Genomic DNA, 25,791 nt, shown 5'->3' with positions numbered 1-25,791 from the left:
CTGTACGTTTCTGAGACATATATATATTTTTCTACTGATTTTTCTCGTTCTATTAATTAGAAAGATTCCTATGTTTATTTTCTATAAATAGATTATTTTAAAATTATGATTTACATTTACTAACGTTTAAATGAAATAATTAATTAACTCGATATATTTTTGCACATTTTTCATTTTTCTCAAATATACGCCTCAGTGACATATTATAAGTAAATATAAAAGATAAAAATTTTAATATTCTAGAGATAAAATACATATATACAACATTGGAATAATTGTTGATCAGTGTCAAAATTGTGTCACGAATAACTTGAAATCAACATTTAATTATTTATGAAGTTTGGAAGCGAAAAATACTCGTTAAACACGCGCAGATAACATGAAATTGCAAATTTATAAAAAGAATAGAAAAAACAATATATAAAAAGTTTTGTTACAAGAAAATGTTTTTTTTTAATCTGTAGCTACTAAGAATATATATTTGCATAAATTCACGGATCATAAATTCGCAACTACGTAGGCATAAGCACAGGTTCCGATATGTGCTATATTTATTTTCTAGTGTAAGACGTCTATTATATTGTATGTGTGTACTATATTCAAACCTCTCAATCGCATTGTATAGTATACGTTGCTGATGAAAATGCAGATTACGCGATCTCTGCAACATAAAATATATATATTTATGTTGCATTGTGTCAAACAATGTGGCAACATGTGATGAGAACGAAACCTGTAAATTCTATCTTAAATAGTACGAACGCGAATGTTATAATTTTTCAATATTATGAATTTCCCCCGTTGTTAAATGTGAATCATATTTTCATGACGCACTAACGACACGCTGCTAACGTGACTTCAGGAGATCGTTGACCATCTTGCAATCGAGTACGTGCGTCAATCAGGTGCGGTTGAATCACGTTTGAACGTCGAAAAAAGAAATAAATTGAATTGATTTAACGGTGCAACGATTCTTTCATGCGACTTGTAGCTACAGTTAATAAGGTTAATTAGGACGTAGTCGTGTGATTAATCATGACGGAGCAAGTTGTATTGTTCAAATTTTTATTTCGTTTTGATATATTTTCGCAAGTCAATAAATATCTAAATTGAATGCGAAAAATACATTGTAGAATTTTAAATAATTTTTAAATAATTATTTTTAATGAGGTGTTTATTAATTCCAAATATAATTTAACTTTAATTACGTGTTTTACTTTAGATAATAATGCCAAGTTTATTTAAATGAGGATAATTTTAATAATAATGCAAAACTTTTTGCATGAATATACATAGAATATTAGTGGAGAGATACTAAAGAAACGGAGAGATTTATGGAAATTCTTAATAACAGAGCTTTAATTAAAATCCGAATAGTATTATATACCCGTTTCTATTTATGCCTCACACGATTTTCAAAGGAATACCGTTGACATTCTTGAAAGTGCCTGCGACAGTTTTGAGTCATCAAGGTTAATTTGAGAGGGAGATTATTCTATATTTCACGAGATGCGGCTACCTTTAGAGAGATGGGAATTCTACTTGCGGAACGTACACTAATTTTAGTAATGTGCCGTCAGCTATGCATTCGCGACTGAAATATCATTGTACGGGGAAGGGCGTTGTTTTCGAGATATCCGTGTAAGTGTACATACATACATGTACAAAGGTGTCTACTATTTTCAAGAATCGGATAAATTCGAATCGAACAGCATAGAGGACAATGGAATGTAGTATATTGGGATGGATTTGAGCGAGTCGGAACAAGAAACGCAAGGGGACTATAATAGGATGGAGAAGTAACAGGACGAAATAGGACGACGCAAAATGTTGGAAGGACAAATGGCGATAGGGAATGTGGAATGTGTTGGGATCGGCTCTCGATTAGCTGAAGGATACAATAGTTATTTGAATGACGTGGTATATAAAAGTTTACGAGTTGAGAGTTTATATCGGATATTTTATATTTCGCGTGTGTATGTGTGCATGAAACACAAGATGAATACAATTTGTATTAAATACAAAGAATTAAGCTCGTTTTAAACGATCTTTTAGACGATAATTTGCGAATTTATGAAAAATTTTATTTTAATTTGACACACTATGTATCTTAAAGTATGTGTATGTATCTCCTGATATATATTTTATTTTTCTAAATTTTTTATATTACACGACATATACGATTATTAATACAATTGTTTTAGAATTTATTATTGTTTATTTATTTAGTAGCGAATTATAAATCCTTTACAGTAAACTGGAGAGATAGTCAATTTTCGAAATATACTTTTCCTTCTCTCTCCTATTTTCTATTATTCATGAAATTTTTTTTCCTACAAGAGGAATCGGTATATTGAGAAATCGATGAAAGCGTTGCAATGCTGTGCGCTATGAAATGGAACGAGGTTTTACATTACGCGAGAAGAGAATATAAATACAGAAAAGGTCTCCGATCACACACACAGGGTTCTCACTCTATCGTTTTGCTGCTCGGTTTTGCGCAGCGTGAAATCAACACAGCAAAGTCGTGTTCACCGGCACTTTCCTTCGTATTTATGACTTCATCTTTCCTCTTTTGCATGCGAATATACTCTCGGATAATGTATACTTTCCCTTTCTCTTCATCGTTATCTTTCTATCGAATGTCCGCGTATAAAAATTAAAAAAATTAAAGTTTATTTAATAAGTACATTTTATAGCTTCGGTTTATTCATCCAAGGTCAAGAGTCGTGTTTGCCATCTCGGCTTTTAAATCTGTTAATTTGTTGAAATGGTGAAAATTGAGTTTGCTGTGAGATGAAATTTTTGAAAACTTATCTTTTACGTTTGAATCGATACATCATTTCTCTTGTTTGAAAAAACAAAATATGGGAAGCTCGGAATAAATTATAAGCAAAATAATAAAAAATTTTTTAGAATGTCTCAAGTTCAAACAAATTTGATAAGTTTATTTAAATTTATTTAAAATGTTAAAAATATTTATGTTGATTTTTATAAAATATTAAACAGAAATTTATTTTCTATCTCTTATTATAGAATGATATTTTATTCAGGGAATTTATATTAGATATTATATGTCTGTAAAAAGGATTTCTTTGCACGATGTGAGGTAATCTTAAAATACAGATAATACAGATAATCTTATCACAAGTATACACAAATTACTACTACATACAAACACATACTATAAACATATACTATATACATATTTCCTTAAAATAAGTCTTTGTGAAATATCGTTCGCCTAACGTTTCGCATACTCTGAAGATCTGCTTTTAGAGAAATATATCAGATTTCGGTTAGACAAACTGTATCACGTAGTTTCTTCCCCATATTGATCATAATTTAAGCTCGTGTGAGTAATGCGATTTCGATGCGAAGATGACCAAGAAATAGGGCAATCTTCTTTTCTTTCCCCTTCACTTCTTTCTCCTTCACATACTTCATCCATATATTCGAACGTAAATACACAGGGTGTTCAAAAGTCCCACATTATCGATTATAGATTTCACACAGATCAAACAAAATTCAAAATTTATTTTTTTATAAAAATCTAATAGGGATTATCTTTTTCACAATTACTCGGAATCGAGAATCTTTTTCTAAAAAATAAATTTAGCAATTCTATTTGAAATAGACGCATACGTGTAATGTGAAAAAAAATATATCTAAATAATAATAAAAAAAATCGATCGAAAATGCGTCGTGTAATCACACCGTGCGCCGATTGCGATGTTTTCGGGCTCTACGCTTTATAACGGGCGGTACCGGTACGTGACATACTTTGGCGACTTGTGCGAATCGCATCCGGCCCGTAAGGTCTCTTCGGAATACGCGAGAATGACAATCGCAGATGCAATCTGCGATTGCACACGGGGCCGTGCTCTACGACGATGATTCAGTTTCGCTGAAAGTATCGCCTGAAGAAATTCTACAGAGTACATGTACCGTTTTGCTGTGCAGTTTTGAAATATGGCGAAATTATCTTTATTTTTTTAGTTGGCGATGTAAGATTTTTCGTATTAACCCAGTAAGACTTTTAAAGATTTATCCAAGAAATTTGCAAGATATCCTTTAATGATTTTTTATTCTTTTTTTATTAGACAGATGTTGTTAATGTGAGTTGTTAAATAATTATTTTGGATTATTATTCGAGATATCTATAAAACTAATATACATTTTAATAGATTACTCCCAACTTTGAAGTACCTTTATTTACTTTACATGTTTACTTTACATCATTTTTATATTTTTCCTAATGATATTAAGCTGTTTATGATATTAAGCTTCCAAATATATCAGTAGTAATCCAGTCTTAAAAGTAACTTTGCGAAATTCGCGGTAAAAAAATTAGTCATCTCGAATATTGCAAGTGTCAGAGTATAATACTTGTAGTACATCTGTTATAGATCAAACAAGGTGCGATAATAATATAACACATTTAGAAATTTAATACTTTTATTGAAGGATAGGTTGCATTGGTTAAATATTTATACATTAATTTTCCATGAAATATATTTAAAAATGAAATAGAAATTTTTCTCTTTACACAGGAATATTCCACTTAATTATTTCACTTAATTATTCATAAGTTTTTTAAAATTAAACATTTAAAGTGTTTTACGTATACATTTAATTAAATTTTAATATATATTTTTTAAATTAAATTAATAGGACTTTAAAATTAGAGATAATTAAAAAAGATATTTTATAAATACATGTATATTATCGATCAAGAGTATAAATCGTACATCACATATTAATTAATGCATATAATATAGTTTAATTACTTTCAATTTTTTAAATTGATATTATATGGAAACAACTTTTATTAATATATATTAATTGTATTAATTTGTATACTAAAGTTCTCACGACTATTATCCAAGGTCTTATGATTGAAAATTATTAACTACTAATGTTATTTTTTCCATCCTTTCGTTAATAAAAAATCAGCACATCTCTCTCCCGTATATGCGTCCGCATATCAGAAATAGATGCGTGTACATACACGATGAGCATACTTTATATCTCGGAATGACGTCATCGCTTCATTCGTACTCTTTCGCGAGATGGTGCGCGCAGATTTTGACTGGCGGTCACGTTTGCGCAGATTTTATGGACTTTTAACGGTGCTGCTGCTCGCAGCCCGGGTCATTCTTATCTGCATTGCCCCGCTATATTATTCTCGTAAAGATTGAGCGTTCGGCGCCAGTCCAATTTGCGAGACGCGCGCTTTTGATTACGATCAGGCTCTCGATCTGACTCTGGCTCTCTGCCTCTGGCTCTCTGCCTTTTTTTTCCCTTTCATTGATAACTGAACAATCGAGATCATTATACATTAGATGCAAATCTATTACACGTCACATTTTGTCACCCTACTATAAAATCAAAAACATTTAAAAATTTCAATAAATTTTCAACCATAATCTTCATCTAACAGACACATTTTTTTTCCTTCTACCATTTTGTATTAATATTCGAGAAATATTATATATAGAAGATATAATCACGTTTATTTCTTAATATAACTCTTTATTAATTATAGTTTAATTAAAAAAATAAAACAATTCCTATTTCTCATGTTTTTGTTTTATGAATCTGTAATAACGTCAAATATTTGCCGAATAAAATTATTAATTAATTACAACTACAGACATATTTATCTTTAGAAATTTGAAAAGAAATTAAATATAACTTTTATTTTTTCAATCTAAAGAGAGAGAAAAAGGAAAGAAAAAGAAGGGGAGAAGAGAGAGAGAGAGAGAAAGAGAGAGAGAAAATTAATTATCTTCTTTTGTAAATCATATTGAAAAAATAAAATAAAATAAAATAAAAGTTAAATAGAAACGCTGCTATATTAAATCTTTCAATAGTTCACTTTATTAGTATCTCATTCGCTTAGCTTTCTCCTGACCATTATTGATTCATATACGGCCGCAGATCAACGCAGATTATCGACAAGCACCATTTAGATCAATATAATGGAGCGAATATTCTAGTAATTACATCTGTGTTACGATCGTTAAAATGTTTCTGATCTTTTTGCCGCTCCGAATATTCTTTACTTCTTTTAGAGCGCATTTGTTTCACTTATCTACAAAGCGGATATAATATTTTACGAGAATTGCGCGACTTTATTGTTCGTTGTAAATTACATTGTGCAAAGGTTTGGCCTGCATTAATGAATCTCCAAAGGAAGTTAATTATACCTATTAGCGGTTGCGAGATATAATTGAAACGTTTTCTACTTTTTTGTTTCGTGCAATTTATTAGCAAATCATTTTTTTAGTATTTATTCAAAATGTATTTGTATATTTCACAATGTTTTCACCACGATAAAACTATTTTTTCTTCTAATTTTATCGACGCGTGTAAAATACAAAAGTAAAAAAAAAATTGGGAGAATTTTATTAGATTATAAAAGTAATTTATTGAACCCACATATACGTGGGCTTTTTTCTTAAAAAATTATTATTATCTCAAAATATTATTATTTGCATCGTACACATTTATTCTCACTCCCCCCCCCCCATTATTCTTAATAATTATTAACTGCGTATCATGTCTATTATGTTTTTATATCCACCATATTAAGCAATATTTCACGTTTGCTCTTTAGAATAAAAAAAATAATTTCATTCTCTCTCTCTTGCAATTTCTTTCGAGTCGAATGGCAACAGGATCAAATTATCAATAAATTATATCTGCGAACGTCGATTCTAGTTGGGCCATTCTGACCGCAGCGGTTATGTCATCGTTTTCACGATGAACGACATGCAATAACATCGGATTCGATAGTACGTTCCATGTTGCGTATACCATATGAACTCGATATAATATACGAACCGCGGTTGATAAGCGCGCACTGTGCTTAGTAAGCACACGGATCGATCATTTATCGATCTCGTAAAGAAGCCGGCCTCTCTCGATTTATACCGTGGTGTTGTTGCGTCGCGGAAGCTTCGTATAGCCTGATGTATTCATATGTTCTTCAAGAATATTACCACACGTGCTCCGTTATTAACATATAAACGCTATTTACCTTTGAAATACGCAATATCGCATATAATCATCTCGCGATTTCGATGAATCTCGTAAACCCTGAGTATACATAATTTCTAGCGAATGTATATGCGAAAAAATTTGCAAATATATTATAAAAATAAATTACAGTAATTTATATGTTCATTTTTTATTTTTTATACAATACATTTTTTCACAATTTAATTTAATATTTTAATTTAATTTTAAATTTTAATAATTTAATTTCTTAATTTAAACCTGAAAAGAGGAAAATTTTAAAAATTTACGAGATAATTTTGAAACATGTAATTAATAAGATTACGTATAATTATTATCATATATCGGAGAATTAAAATTGAATAAAGACGGTAATTGATGCGCAGTGATTGATCTATATTTCCTTCTATTCCGAATTAAAATGTATATATACGAGATCTGGAATCGTTGCGAATATGTACGATAAACATCGAATAAAGAGAGAGAGAAAGAGAGAGACGGAAAAAGATGATAGGTACTCTATGGGTACGTATTTTGCTCGAGACTGCGATTTCCACGAATTTCTCTCGTGTCGGCCCGATGCAAATACATGTATATAATATAAGGAGGGACATATATATATCTTTCTCTCTCTCTTTGCGCGAGCTAATAATACAGTCAGCCGATATATAACCAGCGAGCGAGCGAGCGTGTTGCTCGGCGTTTGCGGGTCCAGTGCAGAGATCCGCCCACATATCGCCGTTTCGTTTTATCTTAAATCTCGAGATGATTTTAGTATCCCGCCGGTTCTGCGCCTAATCGCACGCGCGCAAGATACATTAGCATCTCTCTCTCTCTCTCTCTCGGTGAAGACGCGAGCGATTATCGGATCTCTATTATCGGTAAAAGAGAATTATTTCCCGAGTAAAACGAACCGCGCAAACCGTGATTTTATACAATAAACGGAATTTCGATGACGATTTCGCGGCGATTTTTTTGCGACAGTTGTAAGGAATACATTTAGAAGAAAGAGTCATTCATTTTCAAGGAAAAGTTGTCTCATGTGTATTTCTCTTTTGTTAAGTACGTCGTGCCACTCTTTACAAGTGTTAAAAGCACGCGGTATTTAGTGAGAAATTGCAATCGATTGATTTCCGTAGTTGTCGTCATCTCGCGAGTGCGCCATTACGGAGAATTCTGAGGGGAACGCCCCTGCAGCATCCAACGCAGGGGTACCGGCCATTTACCTGAACGACGGCTACGTCGACAGGTAAAGATCGTTTTGTCAAAGGAAAGATGGATCCTCTTGCCTCGATTAATTCTTTTCACGTTCCTGCTGTCGGCTACCTCGTCGTGTGTGGATGTTCCGAAAAGATTTCATCTCGATTTATCACGACTGCGTCAGCTGCTGTTTGCCGCTTTGTAGATATTCTAGGCATAGAGATATTCAATCTATTGTCAGTGAATGAAAAATCTGCCTTGGTGCCGGATGTAGACATCTTTTCTTACTTGAGCAAGAAACGTAAGACGGAGTAATTATGTGTATGAAAAAGAGAGAAAAATACGATAAAAAAGTTGATGATAAAAAGAGAGACGTGTAATCTAATTATTACACACTTCAAGATTATTAATTAAATAAATTAATTATTTTCTTTTTCGAATTCATTAGATGAACGTTAATATTTCGATACAAATTCTTACTCTAACAATTTATATATAGTTTTTACGCGAAAAAGTTTGAAATATGAATATTTCAGAATATTATTTAGAATATTACATATAATAATTCTGAATCTTAATAATCATATATAACAATAATTTTGAATATTCTGTAATGTTAAAAATTCACGTGGTATACGCATATTTGTCAAGAGTCTAATATTCGTTAAATTTATCTCCACTGAATATTCTCGTTATACCCATCTCCCATGGATATCTTCGTGCCAGGATAACGGAGGGCGCTTTCGCGTGCCAGCGACGATATTTAAATATCCTCGCGATACCCGCGCATCGGTTTCTCCTTGTTATTCCCGACTTGGCATCAGACACGCCGACGTTATTCGAACGGGCCGCTCGCAATTTATTTGGCCGATCATTCTCGTTAATTATGCAGTTATGCGCCGCACGACGGTCGAGCGAGCCACGCGGTCTATCGCGGTTGAAACGTCGAACGAAGAGATTCGCAGCCTTGAAAATCTTCAACTGTGACCAAAGTGAGCGAAGCTCCAAGCTAGCTAGCGAGTAGATTGTAGAGAGAAAAAAAATGCAGGGGTGCCGTTGTAAAATATATCGTAGACCACTTTTACGACGCAGTCGTGTCTCCTCGCAGTTGCTGCGTTTAATGTTTTGCGAATCGCATGCCCGCTTACTTATGCACCTATACAAACGCGACGCGGAGTTTGCGAGACGATCGTGTGTCGCCAACTTGGCTCTCGAGGCTTCTTCCTTCGTAATTAAGGTCGATCGGAGTAATTGACCGACAATGGAACGGACCCGTGGGACCGCGACAATTTTTAAAGGAACAAAATTGACAACTGTTATAAAAGCGTCAGAGTGTAATAAGCGCTCTATGCATAATTATCATTATAATGTCGTTAGAAAGTCGTACGGTTTTTTATTTCATTTGCGATTGTTAAAAGTGGAAAACCATTTATCGCGCGGTTGACTTCCTTCCTGAAGATGTTAAAGAACAGGAAAGCAGCAATTTTCGAATTCTGACATAATTCAACTTGACTATAATTAGATGTACCAAGGTCGATTGGAATTGTTACACGTTTGTCCGCGGAGAGAGGGATCTTGGATATATATTAAATTTTTTATATAATAACATACAAACATGTGTGTGAATATACGATCTCTTAAAAAATTCAAGTAATTTTATATTTATTTAGTAAAATAATGAAAGCAATAATAAACGATATTTATCTTTTTTACGTTTTTTTCTTGCAGATCGCCTTCAATTACGCGACATTCCGTACGCCATATATGATGATTTAATTTGTATATAAAGTGTATACGAAACTTATCGATTTGATTAATGACCAAAAGGCCAAACTCGATCGCTTTACAGCAAAAATTAAGAGAATGTCGAGTGAGATTGCTCTCTTGGCCTAATTTGTTAATAAGCTCGTGCGTGTAATTGAGCCGCGTCACGGTAAGATAATCCAGTCGTGTGAAAGTTATCGTCGTGACTCTCTCGATAACGTAATTAGAGAGAGAAAGAGAGAGCCATTGAGAATCGATATATCGATTTTAACGATGATAGATTTTCACTTTGATTTCCCGGCGCAGACATTATGATTATTATCGATGTAGTGCATTTACGATTTCAATCTGATTTCAAGGAATACTTATCGATAAAGCACAGTTTTTATGTACAACATTGAGAGATTAGTAGGGATTATAGTGAATATTACTCGAATGCGATTATTTTATCAGCTTTAATTGTTAGACATTTTTAATCGACAATTTTTTTCCACCTTGTAATTATTTAACATCGGTAGTGGTAAAGTCAATAGGATCAGTCAACATGTACAAAATTCACAAACATTCTAATGTAACGCGTTACGTATGACACTGAGAATTATTCGCATATCGTATAGTAAATATTTGCCGAATGAGCGATGTAAATACGTTTGTATTCTTATTTCGCGGTAAAGTCTCGGCGGAGAAACTTGCTATTGTAAACGTGCGATAGCGGAAGTTCACGCGTGTGCAAATGGCACATGTGTGTTGTGCGCGCGCGCGAGCACGCATTGTCTGGTCAGCTGGTCATTATCATATGAGAATGTGACGGTTTACTTACCATGAGAAAATGGCATCGCCGATGTAATCGCGACTCGCATACGCGATTCAGACGCGCGGTTATCGTCGTTGAAGCTATACATACGTGCGTAGAAAGAAAAGCCTCAGGTTTGATTACCCGAAGCCATCGAGAGAGCGTTCGCTTGACAATAATGATGAGACGCGGAATAAAATATAATGGGAGCGCGTTGATGTAGGTGAAACGTGAATCGCGCCGCAAATACATTTTTCCGCAAATGATTCGCATAAATAATTTTATTTAATTGTATTATAAATAAGCGTGCCGTAATTAAGATGAGCTAATTGACGACAATGTCGGTCAATGTTAATAGCTACCACAAGTATGATACAAAAAAGGTCAAAGTGGCTTTACCGGTAAATATATATATATATAATGTTTTTAAAACATACATCTTATTTTTAACGATACGTTTCTCGACTTAATATTATGGCAATTTGACTCGGAATGTGTTTCGAGGCACGAATTGTTTTTGATCGTGAAATGATTAAAAGTAAAAAATTGTAATCAGCATTTTATGCTTCATTTAAGTTTGAGTGAATGTTTCGATGATACACATTTGTCGATCACAATTGGCAACAGCGTTAATTAATGAACTAGATAGTCTATCACGAGTTGCCGATCACGGCCGTGAAATCAGTCGAGCACGCGAATAAATCGATTAATGTTTTATGTATCTTGATATCAAAGATTAAAATTGACAATTGTACACCAACTATCAAACTGCATCAAAATTCTACTCCTTGTCTAATCGACGGATATTTGTTTTGTACCTTAAACTAAACTTGGTATTTTTTTTCCAACTTGAGATAAGGGAAGTACATTGTGTTGTTATCGCATTAAGATAAAAACGTCATGATTCATCCAAAAATTTTAAGATTTACTTGCAGGGATTGAACATTGAACTATGTAGATTTTTCAAACTACTAAACTACTTTCAAAACTTGTTAAATTATTAAAATTAAATACTTTATGATTCATGCTGATTTATAATAGTAAATTAGAAAAAAGTTTTATGTGTACATACAGATAAGATTTTTAATAAATGTTTTAAAAAATCGGTTAATAAACGATTCAAATTTTAAACATTTCGACACCACTACGTATGTACATGTAAATATTTAATGCTTTCGATATATATTAACAGATATATTATTTTCTTGGACTTTTTATTAATATGTATTTTTTTCGATGACAGTTAATAAAAGTCGATCGACTTGTATAACAATTATACTTGAAACATATAAAATATGTGTTTCGATATAATATTTAATCTATTGCGACTTGAAATTTTCTTGACATTTAAATCATTTCTTGATTACGAAATAAATGTAGTCCTATATCAGTTACAATTATTACATAACTTGAATGCGGTTAAATTACCATTTGATTATTAAAGTATTTTTTTTTGTTATTTTTGCAGTCTGAGCGAATGTTATTTCGCGGGTAAAGGCGCTGCCCTGGTTTTACCGCCAAACGAAAGGGCTCGTCCTTCGAGGCGAGTCTCGGCAGCAGGATGCGATATCCAGCAGCATCTACAGTCCATGTTTTACCTATTGAGGCCCGAGGAGACTTTGAAGATGGTAAGTAAAATTATTTTTCCACTTAATAACAAACAAGGAAGAATCTTTTTATTTAATGAAACGCATAATTTACGCATAATTTTCGCGGTATAAATTTTAAACATAAAATCCTTTATTTTGCGCGATTGCAATCGATTCATCTTAACGCGACGCCGGAAATGATCGATCTTACACGTATATTTTATGTAACGTGGAATATATTTCTAAGGAAAGGAGAGCGAATGCGTGACTCGAAGCGCGAATTTATTTAGGCGGACACTAAAAATATTTTTGTTTCCGGGAATTGGCAATTGTAAATTGGCAACGATTTCGATGATTACGTAGCAAGGCGATTCTCGTATCTCACGGAGTCACGGAGTTTCTGTTCGTTCGAAGCAGCTCGATTGCGCGATTCACGGGTAGGATTGCGGGACAATCTCGCAGTCGCGGAGTCACGTTTCGGCGCGGTTTCTTTAAGATGCGGACGGAAACCGTGCGGTCCTAATTTGCGCGTTCGAGAAATTGGCAGCTCGTTGCCTCCGCTCGCCCTCGACTCGACTCTGAGAATACTCGGAGAATACTCCGAGAATACCCCGAGAATTACAGCGGCTTTACTATTCCGTTCGACCGAGAAACTCGTTGGGGAAGCGTGTAAACGTACGACAAGCAAATATACTCTACCTGCCGTTGCGCAGTTTTAACAAAGAGGCAATTGCTTATCTCGAAAAAAGAAAACGTGCTCCGACACACAATTCGTGATTCCGCGAGCCGACTCTTTATGTCACTATCGCGTACAAACATAAATTATCATGTACAACAATTGAGATGCCGAGAACGGAAATGAAATAACTGTAATTTCGTGACGACTAGAATTCTGTTTATAATTTTATCCATATTTGTGTCTATATCTTTAAATATTTTCTGTAAGTTGTAAAATTATAAATAGAATTTTGTCCCGAATTTTCTATCGTAAATTCATCTTAAATAGATTCAAGATATTTCATTTTATATTATTATTATTATTAATTAAAATGCTTATAAAATATTCTTAATGGATATAACTGAGATTGAAAATTATGAGCTCTCTAGTTGTTTATTTGCAGGAAACATAATTTTTGTCTTACATCATTTTTCTCATATCGACTAACAAGTTTCTTAACGCACAGAAAGTATGAATTCACATTGTGACTTGTATCGATTTAAAAAGTATAAATTATTGGATTTCTCAAAGAGAGAGAGAAACTTGGCATGAATTTTAACAGCCGGAAACGATCAATTCTTAAAAAGAACAATGTTTATATGACATCTTTATCCGTGTTGATCGTATTGCGAAGTGTACATTGTGGCTATGACGCGTGTGCCATGTAATTAATGCGCTTTTCTCCGTGCGTTTGGCAATTAACAGGTCACGAAACTTATTTCCCCAAGACAGAGACTTGATTCTGTTTGCTGCACGGAAGCGATTCCGCCGTTATTTTTCTTCGTATAAGGAAGTTGCGCGCAGTCTATAATATTTCCGTCGGAGATTCTTAAATAATATACTTTCGCAGAAACAGCGGGTCTTTACAATGCGTTCTCACGTAAAGTACGAGACGCTCGTGCAAGTCTTCCTTGATTTAACAAAAGCTTCGAGATTTAAATGGTTGGCGATATATTTGATTTTAAATAATTATAATAAACGGTCCCTTTTTTCGATATTTTTTCGAGTTTAAATTAATTCTAAATTAGTCAAAAGTTTATAGTGGATCAAAGTATTTTAAATGATAATCCAAAATAAGCTCATAATATATAAAGACTTGCTGTTATTGCTCTATTACATTGATGCTGTAAATCTATTCTTCTTATCGTCCGCGTTTTTACTTTGAAAATTAATTATTGTAGATATATAATAACTGTCAAATACTATACTATTTATATTCGGAGGGACATTTAAATCAAGAATCTTTTACGCGCGCATGTCGCGTATCTTACGAATAATTCGCCGATGTAATTGGTGAATATCTTATATCGATTCGATTCGATTCAAAGTCGTGGGCTCGATAAGAGATGAGAGAGACAGAGAGAGAGACGCGGCCGCGAGGATGTCGCTCCGTATCGTCTGCCGCGCTCGATCGCTCGTCGCGACTCGGAATTTTCCACGTGGGACCATTTCGACGATCCGCGATGTCGCGGTTGCCGGGGCTGTGCCGCGAAGTGGGCTAAGCGCGACCCACATGCGCGGGTCGTCGCCGTCGCCATCGGAGCGAAGGCGACGCATTTGAGGTCGCGGCCGATGAGCAACGGGCGCTTCCGGTCGGCGCGCGAATAAAGAAAGGCGGCGATAGCCGCGGTAGTAGGCTTTTGCCGTTACCGATACCGAGCGAATCGATCATTGCGGGAGAGACACAAGGTGGTCGATTTCTTTCCACAAGTGAATTAGAAAGCTACAATTTATGTTTTCACATCAAGTTTGGTCATTCCAGGTGGATTCTTGGAAAGAATCGAATGTCATCGGATAAAAATAGAATTTTTTTCTAGACGCGTTATATAAATTATTTAATGCTTTTATACTCGATTATAGTGAATTACGTGTATTTAAAAGTGCGTGAATTAAATTAATGAAATAAATAAATTTAAAAAATATTAATTCGGTTCTACAAAATAAGTATGAGAAACTTTTTATATAAACACTTTTTTGCGCTCAAAGATTGTAATATCATTTACATCTCTATTAACTTGATTCATCGTCTCTCGCATAATCTACATACATTTAATATCTGCTCGTACACAAGACGAAACCTTTCGAATACTCTCACCAGACTCGCACTCGGGATATAACATGATTCATCTCGCACGATCATCCAATTTGGGCGAAAGTAGACAACAACTGTACTTCTTTTATCGTTCAAGCCTGGATGATCGTGTTTTTTGCTGGAACATTGTTTGCACAATTTTCTTTCACTCTTCATGCGATACATTCGAGACGATCAATCGCCATAATAAAATTTGTCTTTACCTTTGACACGAGCTCCACAGCTTCTGGATCGGGGACAAGTCTAACTCTAGAAAAAGTAAGCCGTGTTGGAAGAGAACCCTGACCCGGTTCGGAACGACTCGAGCTCGCTCTCCTTTAGCGCGAGAGGAGAGAAGGGGAGAGAGAGAGACACTCGTGTTATCACTTTGCGGTGTCTTCTCTGGCGGATTTTGATTCTTGATTCTCGAGGTCAAGGGTGAATAAAGGTTCGTTTTCCTCGAGCGATCTTGACGGCGAAAGATGGCCGAATTAGATTCTCCTTGTTGGAATCGATTAACAGTGAAAGAAAATCGCATCGCAGGTGAGAGCGATCGAAGGTAATCGGCATTCTCTGCATTTTAATCGCGCGACTCACAATTTCGATTAGCGTATCAGGTGTCGAATCGAGAAACTACCATTTCTACTCGATTCTAAATTAATGGCGTGATTAAAACGAACCATTTTATCTTGACTGTGAGCAATATTAAGAGAGAGGCGTATGTAGGGTCTTTAATATTTAACGAGTTTTTTGATGCGATGATTAACGCCGTATCGTTCCGAGTAGTCGTCTCCTTTTATTAGATTTTTTTGGTAAATTAGAAAGACTATACGCGACGATAAAATTTCGAAGAGCTACGATAAAAGTTTGCGAGCACAGTTTTAATAAATATACGAGTACCATATATGCTATATAGAAACGTAACAATGTTGCGATGTGCAGAGACGATTCGGAGTAACTTTACGCGATCTTCCAAAAGTAGCCTCGATATACACGCGGGGAACATCCTTTCCTTGGCGGTAAAGAAGTAATTGCGGAGAGCAGCTAACAAGGGAAGTTCGGCAAGTCGAAAATTAAAAAAAATCTGAAAGTTGGCATAATTTTAGAGTAATATATCCTAATAACGAAACCATTTTTTGTTGGTGCTAAAAAACGGGTTTAGGGGTATAACCAACCGCTAGAAAATCGATATATATTTTATATATATTTATAATATTTATTATATATATATATATATTTATATATATTTTAAAGCTTATGTGTTAGCTAATATATATAATTTAAAAATGTTTTCAAAATATAAAAAATATTGAGTGGTGGGGGTATTTTGAAAAATTTTATCATTTTTAAAAATCCAAGTACGCAATTGTAAAGTACATTTAAAGCCATAAAACATTTGTTTGAACATAGAAATCTTTTATATTTCTATTCGTTTCGATGATATTCGCTTCGGAACGCAAAAATCGATTTTCTAGCGGTTGGTTATACCCCTAAACCCGTTTTTTAGCATCAACAAAAAATGGTTTCATTATTAGAATATATTACTCTAAAATTATGCCAAGTTTCAGACTTTTTTGAATTTTCGACTTGCCGAACTTCCCTTGTAAGTCACTCGGTCGTATTCGCGCGCGAACGGAGGAGGCGGATAAAAGCAATAAAATCGCAAGCTCATGATTCTGACCTTTGTGACACCGGTATAAATCGCATTATAAGATAGGAGCGCATGCAGGAGGGAGGGGGAGGAGGAGGGAGAACGCGTATAAGACTCGGACCGCATTGTGCGATCTCGCTCGTCGGTAGTCGAGCAATTCGCTGTGTTCATCCTCCTTTGGTCGAGCGAGAAGAAAATGGAGGAAACAGGCTTGTCGGCGGGCCAATTTCACGAGAGCGACATAATGCATCGCTCTTGTCGCGCTTCCTCTCGTTCTCTCCGTCTGTTGCTCGTTTCGTTTCTCGATCGTCGTCAATCTAGAGCAATGTCCGATGTCCGAATGCACATTCCGCGTACTAAGAATGCGTGAAACGTCTATTGAGGAAATAAGTGTCGATGAGAAGAGCGAGAAGAGCTAAATAAAAGCTACATTATTGCTAGATTTGAAGAATCTGTTTTATACTATTTTAGACATCGTATTGATTTTTTCACGATAATAGCACTATAAAGTCGAGGAATAAAACAAAATTGAGGAATATAAAAGAAACAAATTTTTTTTATGTATAGTATTATTTATGCCGTGCGAGAAATAAATATCGAGATAATCGGGATCTCAATAATTTAGAGATGAGGGATTACAATTAACAATTTTGTTAAATACAATATTCATTGTCAACTGAGAATTTGTACACATGTTTATTTCATATGTACATTATATATTTCGTTAAATTCGCCTGTTTTTAATTGACGGTCATTTAACAAAAAGATAAGTTGCGCGAGCATCGGATACATACATGTCGGTTATAGTACGTGTTGCAGTAATGTGCGTTTCCTCCGCTGCGATGCAAAAAATATTGCCGTAATGATAAATCTCTCGTTTATTATGTCGTTAACGTAATTTTAGATCGTTAGGAATATGCGAATGACGAAAAATGGAATCGCGCGATGTGAAACGAGCGTCCGATGAATAAGAGAGGAGCCACGCGCGACGCGCGATTGGCTGTACGTTTGCGTAACCGGTTCAACATTTTTCTCTAGTCGGGATGTAAATCTTGCGGTTAATAATCCAACCGATCGTAGTATTCTCGTAATCTCGAATGTCGCTGCTCAACGTTTGAAGAGAGTACGAAGAAGCGGTCAATAAGACGCGAAATATATGGGATAACGTGTTAATTACGTTTTATGTGGCAATCGTGGAATTATATCGACATTTCGAACGACAAGATTATTACGGTCAGCTGTACTCTGCTATACCTCCATATTTCACGAATGATATTAAAATATCTGTCAATCTCTCTCTCTCTCGTATCTTTCCGTTTATTTCTTTCGCCGATCGATCGATGAGGGCAATTTTTTTTATTATATTTTTTTTATTATATTTCAGTGTTATTTATCAAAATATTTGTCAAAACTTTATAATGTTAAAATATTTTTTTTTTAAATCTTCGTAAGCAGCAATTTTTGCGCGAATTGTAAGAATATATTTTATCGTAATGCGACAATCTCTCGGCTCGTGAATCTCGCGATGCAAAAACCGTCGCCGGTCGTGTTAAAAACCTGTGGCGAAAAAAAATTTTACGTCAAAATAAAATTGCTCGTTGCGGTCATCCGTTGCGAGAAAGATAAATGAATCCCGTCGGCATAATGCGAGTCTCGTAGAATTAATGACAACCTAACAGCTGCAGCCGCTAAGCAACGTTGTTGCGCGTCCGTCGAGCTCGTAAATATCACGACGGGCGCGATATTCCTCCGGTCTAGCGAGAAGATGGCTGGCGAAACACGCTGGACACGTGGGTGCTTTTATGGATCGCGCATTGTTACCATCATGACCATCGGCCTCGTAAATTGTCGCGTCGATCGCGCGGCTATTGTAACTGCCGCCCGATTACCATGAAAATGAGGCTGCCATCGAGAGGAGAACGCTTCTGTTGCTCGTAGACGAGTAGCTGGCTCCTATTGTCTCGCTAAGATTCTAACCACTTTTCCATGTGTAATTAATAATTAAATGTATGATTTTATTGTATTTTATTTTATTTATTATTTTTTTTAATTAAAAAAAGTAACATCTCCCAATGATACATATGCAAAATCGTATTAAAAATTAGTCATTACGTTAGTATATTATTAAACAAAAAAAATTCTCAGTATTATATTCTTTTGAGAAGCGATTTCTTTATTTACATCATTTACTTGCCGCCGAGATTTAAATGCAACAATATAAATATCCTGATAGGAAGCACGAGAAATGAGAATATATTATACGAGTATATAATAGACTTGAGAGAATAATTTGCCGTTACTCGCGACGATATGATGTTTCTAGGTTAAATAAAATAGTGCGTTTAATTAGCGCAGAATTATGGTTACGTAGTTAATTCCCACTTTATACAATAATTCCCATCTCAAAATTTCACTCGCAGGAATTTTCATTGTTTGGTCACGTAATGACAATTTATCTCGTTTGTGCTCGTTATACGGATTATTATCCAGAAGCCGTATTCTTCAATTGTTGAATAATTTTTCATAAAATTGCCTAAACAAGGATATAGCGTAGAATATTCATTTCGTAATATTTTAAAGAGCGAATTAATTAGTTTCAATTAGAGGCGGATATTGATTCGCGCGAGAAATATGTAGCGTATAAAATGCCCAGTCGTGTATATCGAGCGTTTCACGGTCGACGATTCCAATTTCCTGTCGATATTCGCACGCGAAAATGCTCGCGGATCGCTGTCGCCACTCGTTTCGTATCGCGCGTTGCTTATTAAAAAAAAAGAAAAAAGTTGGTTAAACTTTGAAAGGGCGGAGAGATCCCTCGGCCGGAGATTCCTCGACGCGCGTCGCGTCGAGGACGAAGAAAGAAACTGGTCCCTACAAGGACAACGAGGTAAGGGGGTCGCGCGATTCGCTACAGGTCGTTCCGTCGACTTCTTTTCGGCAGGACCCCGTTACTTTTTACGCCCGTACTTAAACTTACGCGCCCGTACGTACTTGTCCGTCGTGCGGGCCCCGGCCCCGGCCCCGGGACCTTTTATGCGGAAGATGTCAGTGACCCGAACGACCATTAACCCGCAATTCAGTTGCCCGCTTCCGGCGCTTTATTCTCGCGCGCGTTTCCAAGTCTTTTTTTTTTCGCTTTTTTTCTCTTTCGCCAGATACGATCGTCCCGCGAACGTTGCGCGGCAACGCTCGGCGAAACGATAGATGGATCCTTGAATCCGGATCACGATGGAATAGCGTTCGGAGAAGGCTAGTAGATTATATTGCGCGGGGAGTAAATTACTTCCTACATATTACGGAAAATTACGACATCTTTGTTTCAAAGACAGTGGTTTGTAGAGAGATTTCATCTTTGCGCGCGCGCATATACGGATCATCTAATCCGCTTCCTTAAGAGAGAATTTAGCGTTTCCGAGAATCGCTTCTCGACCAACGGAACTATCGCGATAAATTATCATCTCCCACGCGACCGCGGCCTTTCCGGGGTTTTGTAAGGTCACGCTTCGCGATAAAGTTGCGCAAAGATCGATATATTCGGACGATCGGACGTCCAGACTCGGCTATAATATCGACGAAATGTAATTTGCGATTGAACCAAGTATCGGCGTAATCGAGCACGACGACGTCGATCGCTGATGCTTGAATAAAGCAGCGCTTCTCTTTTCGTACAACAATAGTACTTGATAAAATGATCAACATGATAATTTTTTAATTGCATTATAAGAAAGCAGCAAAGTTGTGTCGTATTTCTTGACTCGCTAATCAACATTCTAAAAGTGCAAAAATTCCAAAATGAAATATATATTTTCAAAATGACAAGTCCAGAATATTATCTGAAGGTATTAATCTATTATAAGATACGCGCGATCTCTCAAAAATGTGCATTTTACGAAATATTACAATTTCAGATAATATTTTAAGAGAGAGAAGCACGTAACGTTATAATTGCTCCACTATAGAGAAAGGTAATCTACCGAACTCAAAAGTTTAATTATACCACAGACTCGACTATTGTTGCCGCGATTCTCGCGAAAGACACCAAGCGTGGCTCGATGGTGAATTGTGATTTTTTTTTCTCCCAGGATGAGTAACTTGGACTCGAGCGACTCGTGATTTATTTGGCGTTCCACGCCGCTGCTCGCGACACAAGCCGGCGCGCAGTATGTGGTTTTCTGAGAGCGAGTCGTGCCCCGCCGACCATTCTTTTCGGCGGCAATCTTCCTCTCGCCTGACTGGAGCGTGTCGGATCGTCGCGAAATTTACCGCGTGGTTAGGCCCTCGCCTATCGCCAAGACGATTCAATCGCGATACGATTCGAGACTTGAACATTCAGAGAGAGATTTCAGAGATTTCAGAGAGAGGAAAAAATGTCAACGATATACAACATACGAAATTAATAAATTCGATAATAGGTTTCTCCTTTTCCATACTTGTAAATAACTATCGGTAATTTATTGCGAAAAATTAAATTGTTTCCTCGCGTTTCAATAAAGGGAAAATTTACATTAGTTTGATAGTAATTTCAGATAAAAGTGTTCAAGTTGTACCTCGAGTTATACCTTTGCAAAGTAAGATTTATCTAACTATGAAATCGATTGTGAGCGAGGTATAAATAAATATGCGTAGCTACTTCCGGGATTATCTCGCGAATAGTATAGCAGTTTATCACGGAATGAATGGTTGCGCCGAGCATAGTTTACGTTCCATTCATAAATTGTTACAGACGTGTAGTTATCGCGATATTGCGATGATCGAATAAAATTGTTATAGTAAAAGTGATAAAAATAGTAATCTTCCTTTTTATATCGAGTAATGTTTTTTTTGTACAAAATAATATACAGAATAATAAAATGCCAATTTATTTATATCGAATAGAGTTTCAACGCGGAGAATTATTTTGCAAAAATCGGTCGGGAAAGCCCCTTTGTTCTCGAGTCGCCCCATCTCTCGACCCCCATCGCTACTTCCTATTTGAGAAAGTTAAAAACGACGACAGGACGCGAAGAGAGGACAGGTAAATCGCGTTGCTTATCGCGCGTGCGTTTCACAAGTGTCACAATTGTCTCGGGCGGCTCGTTGGGCGACTGGTCACGACACACTTTCATCACGGCCGGGGCACGTGACGTCCGCGACAGCGCAACGAGACGTCGGTCGACGCACGTGACAGGTACGGCGGGGAAGAGGGGAGCGAGATGGGGAGATTTCGCGTGGTTCCGGCACTCTGCGCGAAATGACTCCGTTTCGTCATCATACGCCACATAAAGCTGGCTTGATACATCTCGCGAATCGCGAATAGCGTTTGCCGCGCCGCTGCTCGAGGTTACGCAACCTCGCGCGATTATCGAATCACCCCCGTTATTAGAAAGTGCCTGTTGATACTTTTTGCTGCGTACGCGCCGCGACTAATTTCCGACCGCTGTTCTCTAATGTGAAAATTTATATCGATACCGGATATATAGGGCGGGAAAAAATCGAGGGAAAATCTCGGTAAATACTCGAGAGAGAGAGAGAGAGAGAGGGGCGCATGCTCGCTCGTATTATTTATTACGAGCGAAAGTATCGATAGTTTGAGCGTAAAAATTTGTAAACGGGGCGATTAAAAGTGAGCGAATGCAAACGCATTCCGTTTCAATGCTACCGAAGAAATCGACAACGCTTCTCGCTTTCCTTGAATCTGCTGGAATGCAATTTTGCTCGATGCTTGAATTAATTCGATCAAGTTTCTACAACTCTCCTTTTTTTCTGCGAGATAGTATTATATTTTTTCCATAAAACGAGATTTCGACATAAACTCTTACAGCTTGATCGAATGTTGAAAAATAAAATCCCGGCAATAATTTCTATAAAGACTCAACGTTTTAACTTCTTCAAGGATTGCGTTTAAAGTTATAATACGGGAGGATAGAATTACGAGAGACGCTGCGCGAGAATCGATTTTATCGCGGTAATTGTGCTTAATTTGCACGACAGAATTGCGTAAACAGTGACGTCATACAACGTATCAATCACTTCGACAACGAAAGAAAAGCGTGTTACGAAGCTAATCCAACTTGTGTTTTTTCGCTGGCAAAAGTTACAAATATTTCAACCGTGTTGTGACGCTTGCGTAATACGCACTATGCCAAAATATATGCGCGTTGCGAATTATTTTTTTTTATGACACAATCGTGATGTAAAAACCATGATTGAAATTACGCGAACGAATGGTTCGTTGAGCAAAAAATTTTAGAAAGAGAATAGTATGATGAATTGCATGGGAAAGAGATAAAAGATCTGCGTAATAATTTCCTGAAGATTAATTCGCGTCGGAATATAGGACGCGCAAAGTAATTAAACGCGAGATGTTTTGTTAAAGATGTAATGATTATTTGATTACCATCAAAATAAACACATTCGACAAATTTAGGTTACGCGCATATTTTGTAAAATGTAAAGATTAGACTTCTAATTTTTTTCCAGATTTTCCAACACACACACATACACATGTATGTGTATTTCTTTGCTCGATTGCTCGAAATGAAGAGCAATCTTGTAATAATTTCAACAAGTGAGGACGAAAATTGATATGAAAGTATATATATAACTTGGTTTAGCAAATAAAAATCATAAAACGACGTTTTAGTTTGAAAATGAGAAATGCCAACTGTTGATATAGCTTCAATTTATCCGTTGACATTGTGTCAATTTACATTTGCATACATCCCGATCTAATCTGCGCGTGAATGCGATCCATTTATCGCGACATAGGTGTGAAAAATAACGTTAAATCTTGTTCTTAGGAGTCTATGTACACGTAACGGTGTTGTGTAACGACCAATAGTACAAGTTGGCGCGATTAGTGCGGAGATTATCCGAATGACACGGATATAGCCGCAATAGATTCGGGTAAATTGCTGAGATAAATTAATTATGCACGCGCATTTTATTACCAAAGTCAGTAGCAGTCAAATTATGTTAATATTAATTCTCACGTTAAATTCTCATGTTACGAGTTATAACGATGGGAAGGAAGATTGTCTAAATATTTCAACATTAATATTTATTTTTAATCATTTATTTGTTCCTGCAACTTTGGAAAATTCAAGCCAATTTTATGTAGCTTTAAAATTCATTTTTGAATTTATAATTTTTTGTGGTATGATAAAATATGAAAATTATTTCGAGATATCTTAAACCTTTAATTAAAACGTATAAGATGTTTGCGACATCTTTGTGACGTTTTACTTGATTCTATGCGTTTCGAATTGGTGTGACTACGTCGTAGAATTAATGAGGTAGAATCACGAAGAGACCCGTTAATCCCGTCTCTTTGTCCAAGAACTCGTTTAGCGGTCGCGCAAGCTGCAATTTGGCAAATTGTGGATCCTTGAAAAACCTTTATGAAAACAGTCCTGATTCCCGGAAAGCGCTTTCACCGAGATGGTCAACTAAGCCGCCGCCAACTGTCGTTCCACTCTCGCTTTCCGGGTATCAAAGCGATTTTCAGCAAAACAGAATCAGGAGCGGATGCGTAAAAAGAGCGCGGCGATAAAAGACGACGAAACGAAAGGAGAGAGAATGACAGCTCTTATGGTCTTTCTTTCTTTGAATGAATAAGATGATTAATACGTTCAATCCGCTTAAACTGTAAATTTATCAGAAAAATAGGATGGAGAATTTTTTGGATATTTTATCTGAAATTCTCTCATTTATGAAAAGGGAAAAAGAGGAACTTTAAATTATTAAAATAAATCTCTTATTTTGACAATTTTAAACACAAGACACGATATTGATAGCATGCTTTTTTATAACGTGACAATAGAAATTTTATAATAATTTGAATGATGTATCAGATCTATCTGGAATTATTTATATAAAACTATAATTTTAAAATATGTACATTTTTGTTTTTCAATTTTTTTTCTCACCAAAAAATTGAAAAACAAAATATCTAAAATAACTAAAAACTTTCGGAAAAGATAATTTTACGTACGAAAATTCTCCCTCTATCGTTATGGAATATATTCAAAAACTTTTAAAAGCTTGGACTATAAATTCTTATAATTAATTTTATAAGGTTCCACAAATTGCTAATTCGCTTTTAATAATAGCATAAATCAAAATGAATGGTTCGACTTACACGACATTCGATAAACTTGTTCAACTTTCGAAAGGGCTAACCGATGGCCTTTGAGAGATACTTTCTTTTTTTCTCCTCAACAATTGCTTGAACGAAACTCGTTTGACTCGATTCCTTTCGAAGCTGCATCATCAAAGTAGAACAATGGTTCCTATCTAGATTGTATTATATTTTTTGTTTTCATATGACAACTTCTATTTTATGAATTGAGGCTCCATCATGATTATTAAATCGATTTGAAATCTTCTCTCTAAAAAGAATTTAAATCGTTATGCTAAGACACAAACACACTTCGTCGAGTAAAAATAATTTTCATTTTATACAACGGTTATATGTGCGAATAACGATATACTTTATTTATACAACAAAATCTTTATTCTTAATCTATATTCAAACTTATAAATCAATATTTGAAAGCATAAATTAAGCGTGTTTGCAATTTTAGAGCTCCTTTCTCTTCCGGGTTGAAAAATAAATTCGCAGATTTCGGGTAAATAAACCTAGGCTAATCGGAGATTCTGTTCTTCCTCTCGCTCTCTCGTTGTTTGAAAACGTAAGCGGACGCCTGCAGTAAACTAATGACGCAAGTCTAAGCTGGCTTTGCGGCATGTAACTGGATCGTCATGAGAAAGTTGGATGCTTTGCCGAGAGTTTGGCAATTCTCTCTTATCTCGATGAATTTTTTAAGACCTTTTCGGAGATCGGACAAATGTTACTCAAGATGAAAGGCTAAATCGATGGAGTGCGAAACGTTAACACACTGATAGATCGCCACGGGAAACGTCAAGAGGGAGGGACAGCGCAAGTGGATAACTGCTACCGGGTGGTCCGAGATAAATTGAATTTCGCGACGGATGGTTGCA

At 35.8% G+C, this 25,791-nt stretch overlaps 1 protein-coding gene across 5 annotated transcripts in view; it reads left to right on the top strand.

The window, feature by feature from the left end:
* Positions 1-25,791, top strand: part of Ssh (Protein phosphatase Slingshot) — a 106,190-nt gene that overhangs the window by 37,489 nt on the left and 42,910 nt on the right. For 4 of the 5 annotated variants that reach the window (XM_083099798.1, XM_083099796.1, XM_083099795.1 and 1 more), the window contains one exon: positions 12,249-12,408. In XM_083099798.1, the coding sequence (XP_082955924.1) occupies positions 12,370-12,408 (39 nt within the window). In that variant the 5' untranslated portion in view covers positions 12,249-12,369. Of the gene's footprint in view, positions 1-8,068; positions 8,086-8,162; positions 8,273-12,248; positions 12,409-25,791 lie in introns of those variants that run through there. The other variant, XM_083099799.1, reaches the window with a different exon arrangement.

This window comes from Camponotus vicinus, unplaced genomic scaffold, assembly GCF_025532165.1.
Source record: "Camponotus vicinus isolate PSW18456_S1 unplaced genomic scaffold, iyCamVici1.0 SCAF_5, whole genome shotgun sequence".
NCBI classification, from domain to species: domain Eukaryota; kingdom Metazoa; phylum Arthropoda; class Insecta; order Hymenoptera; family Formicidae; genus Camponotus; species Camponotus vicinus.
This window is presented reverse-complemented; position numbering and strand designations above follow the sequence as displayed.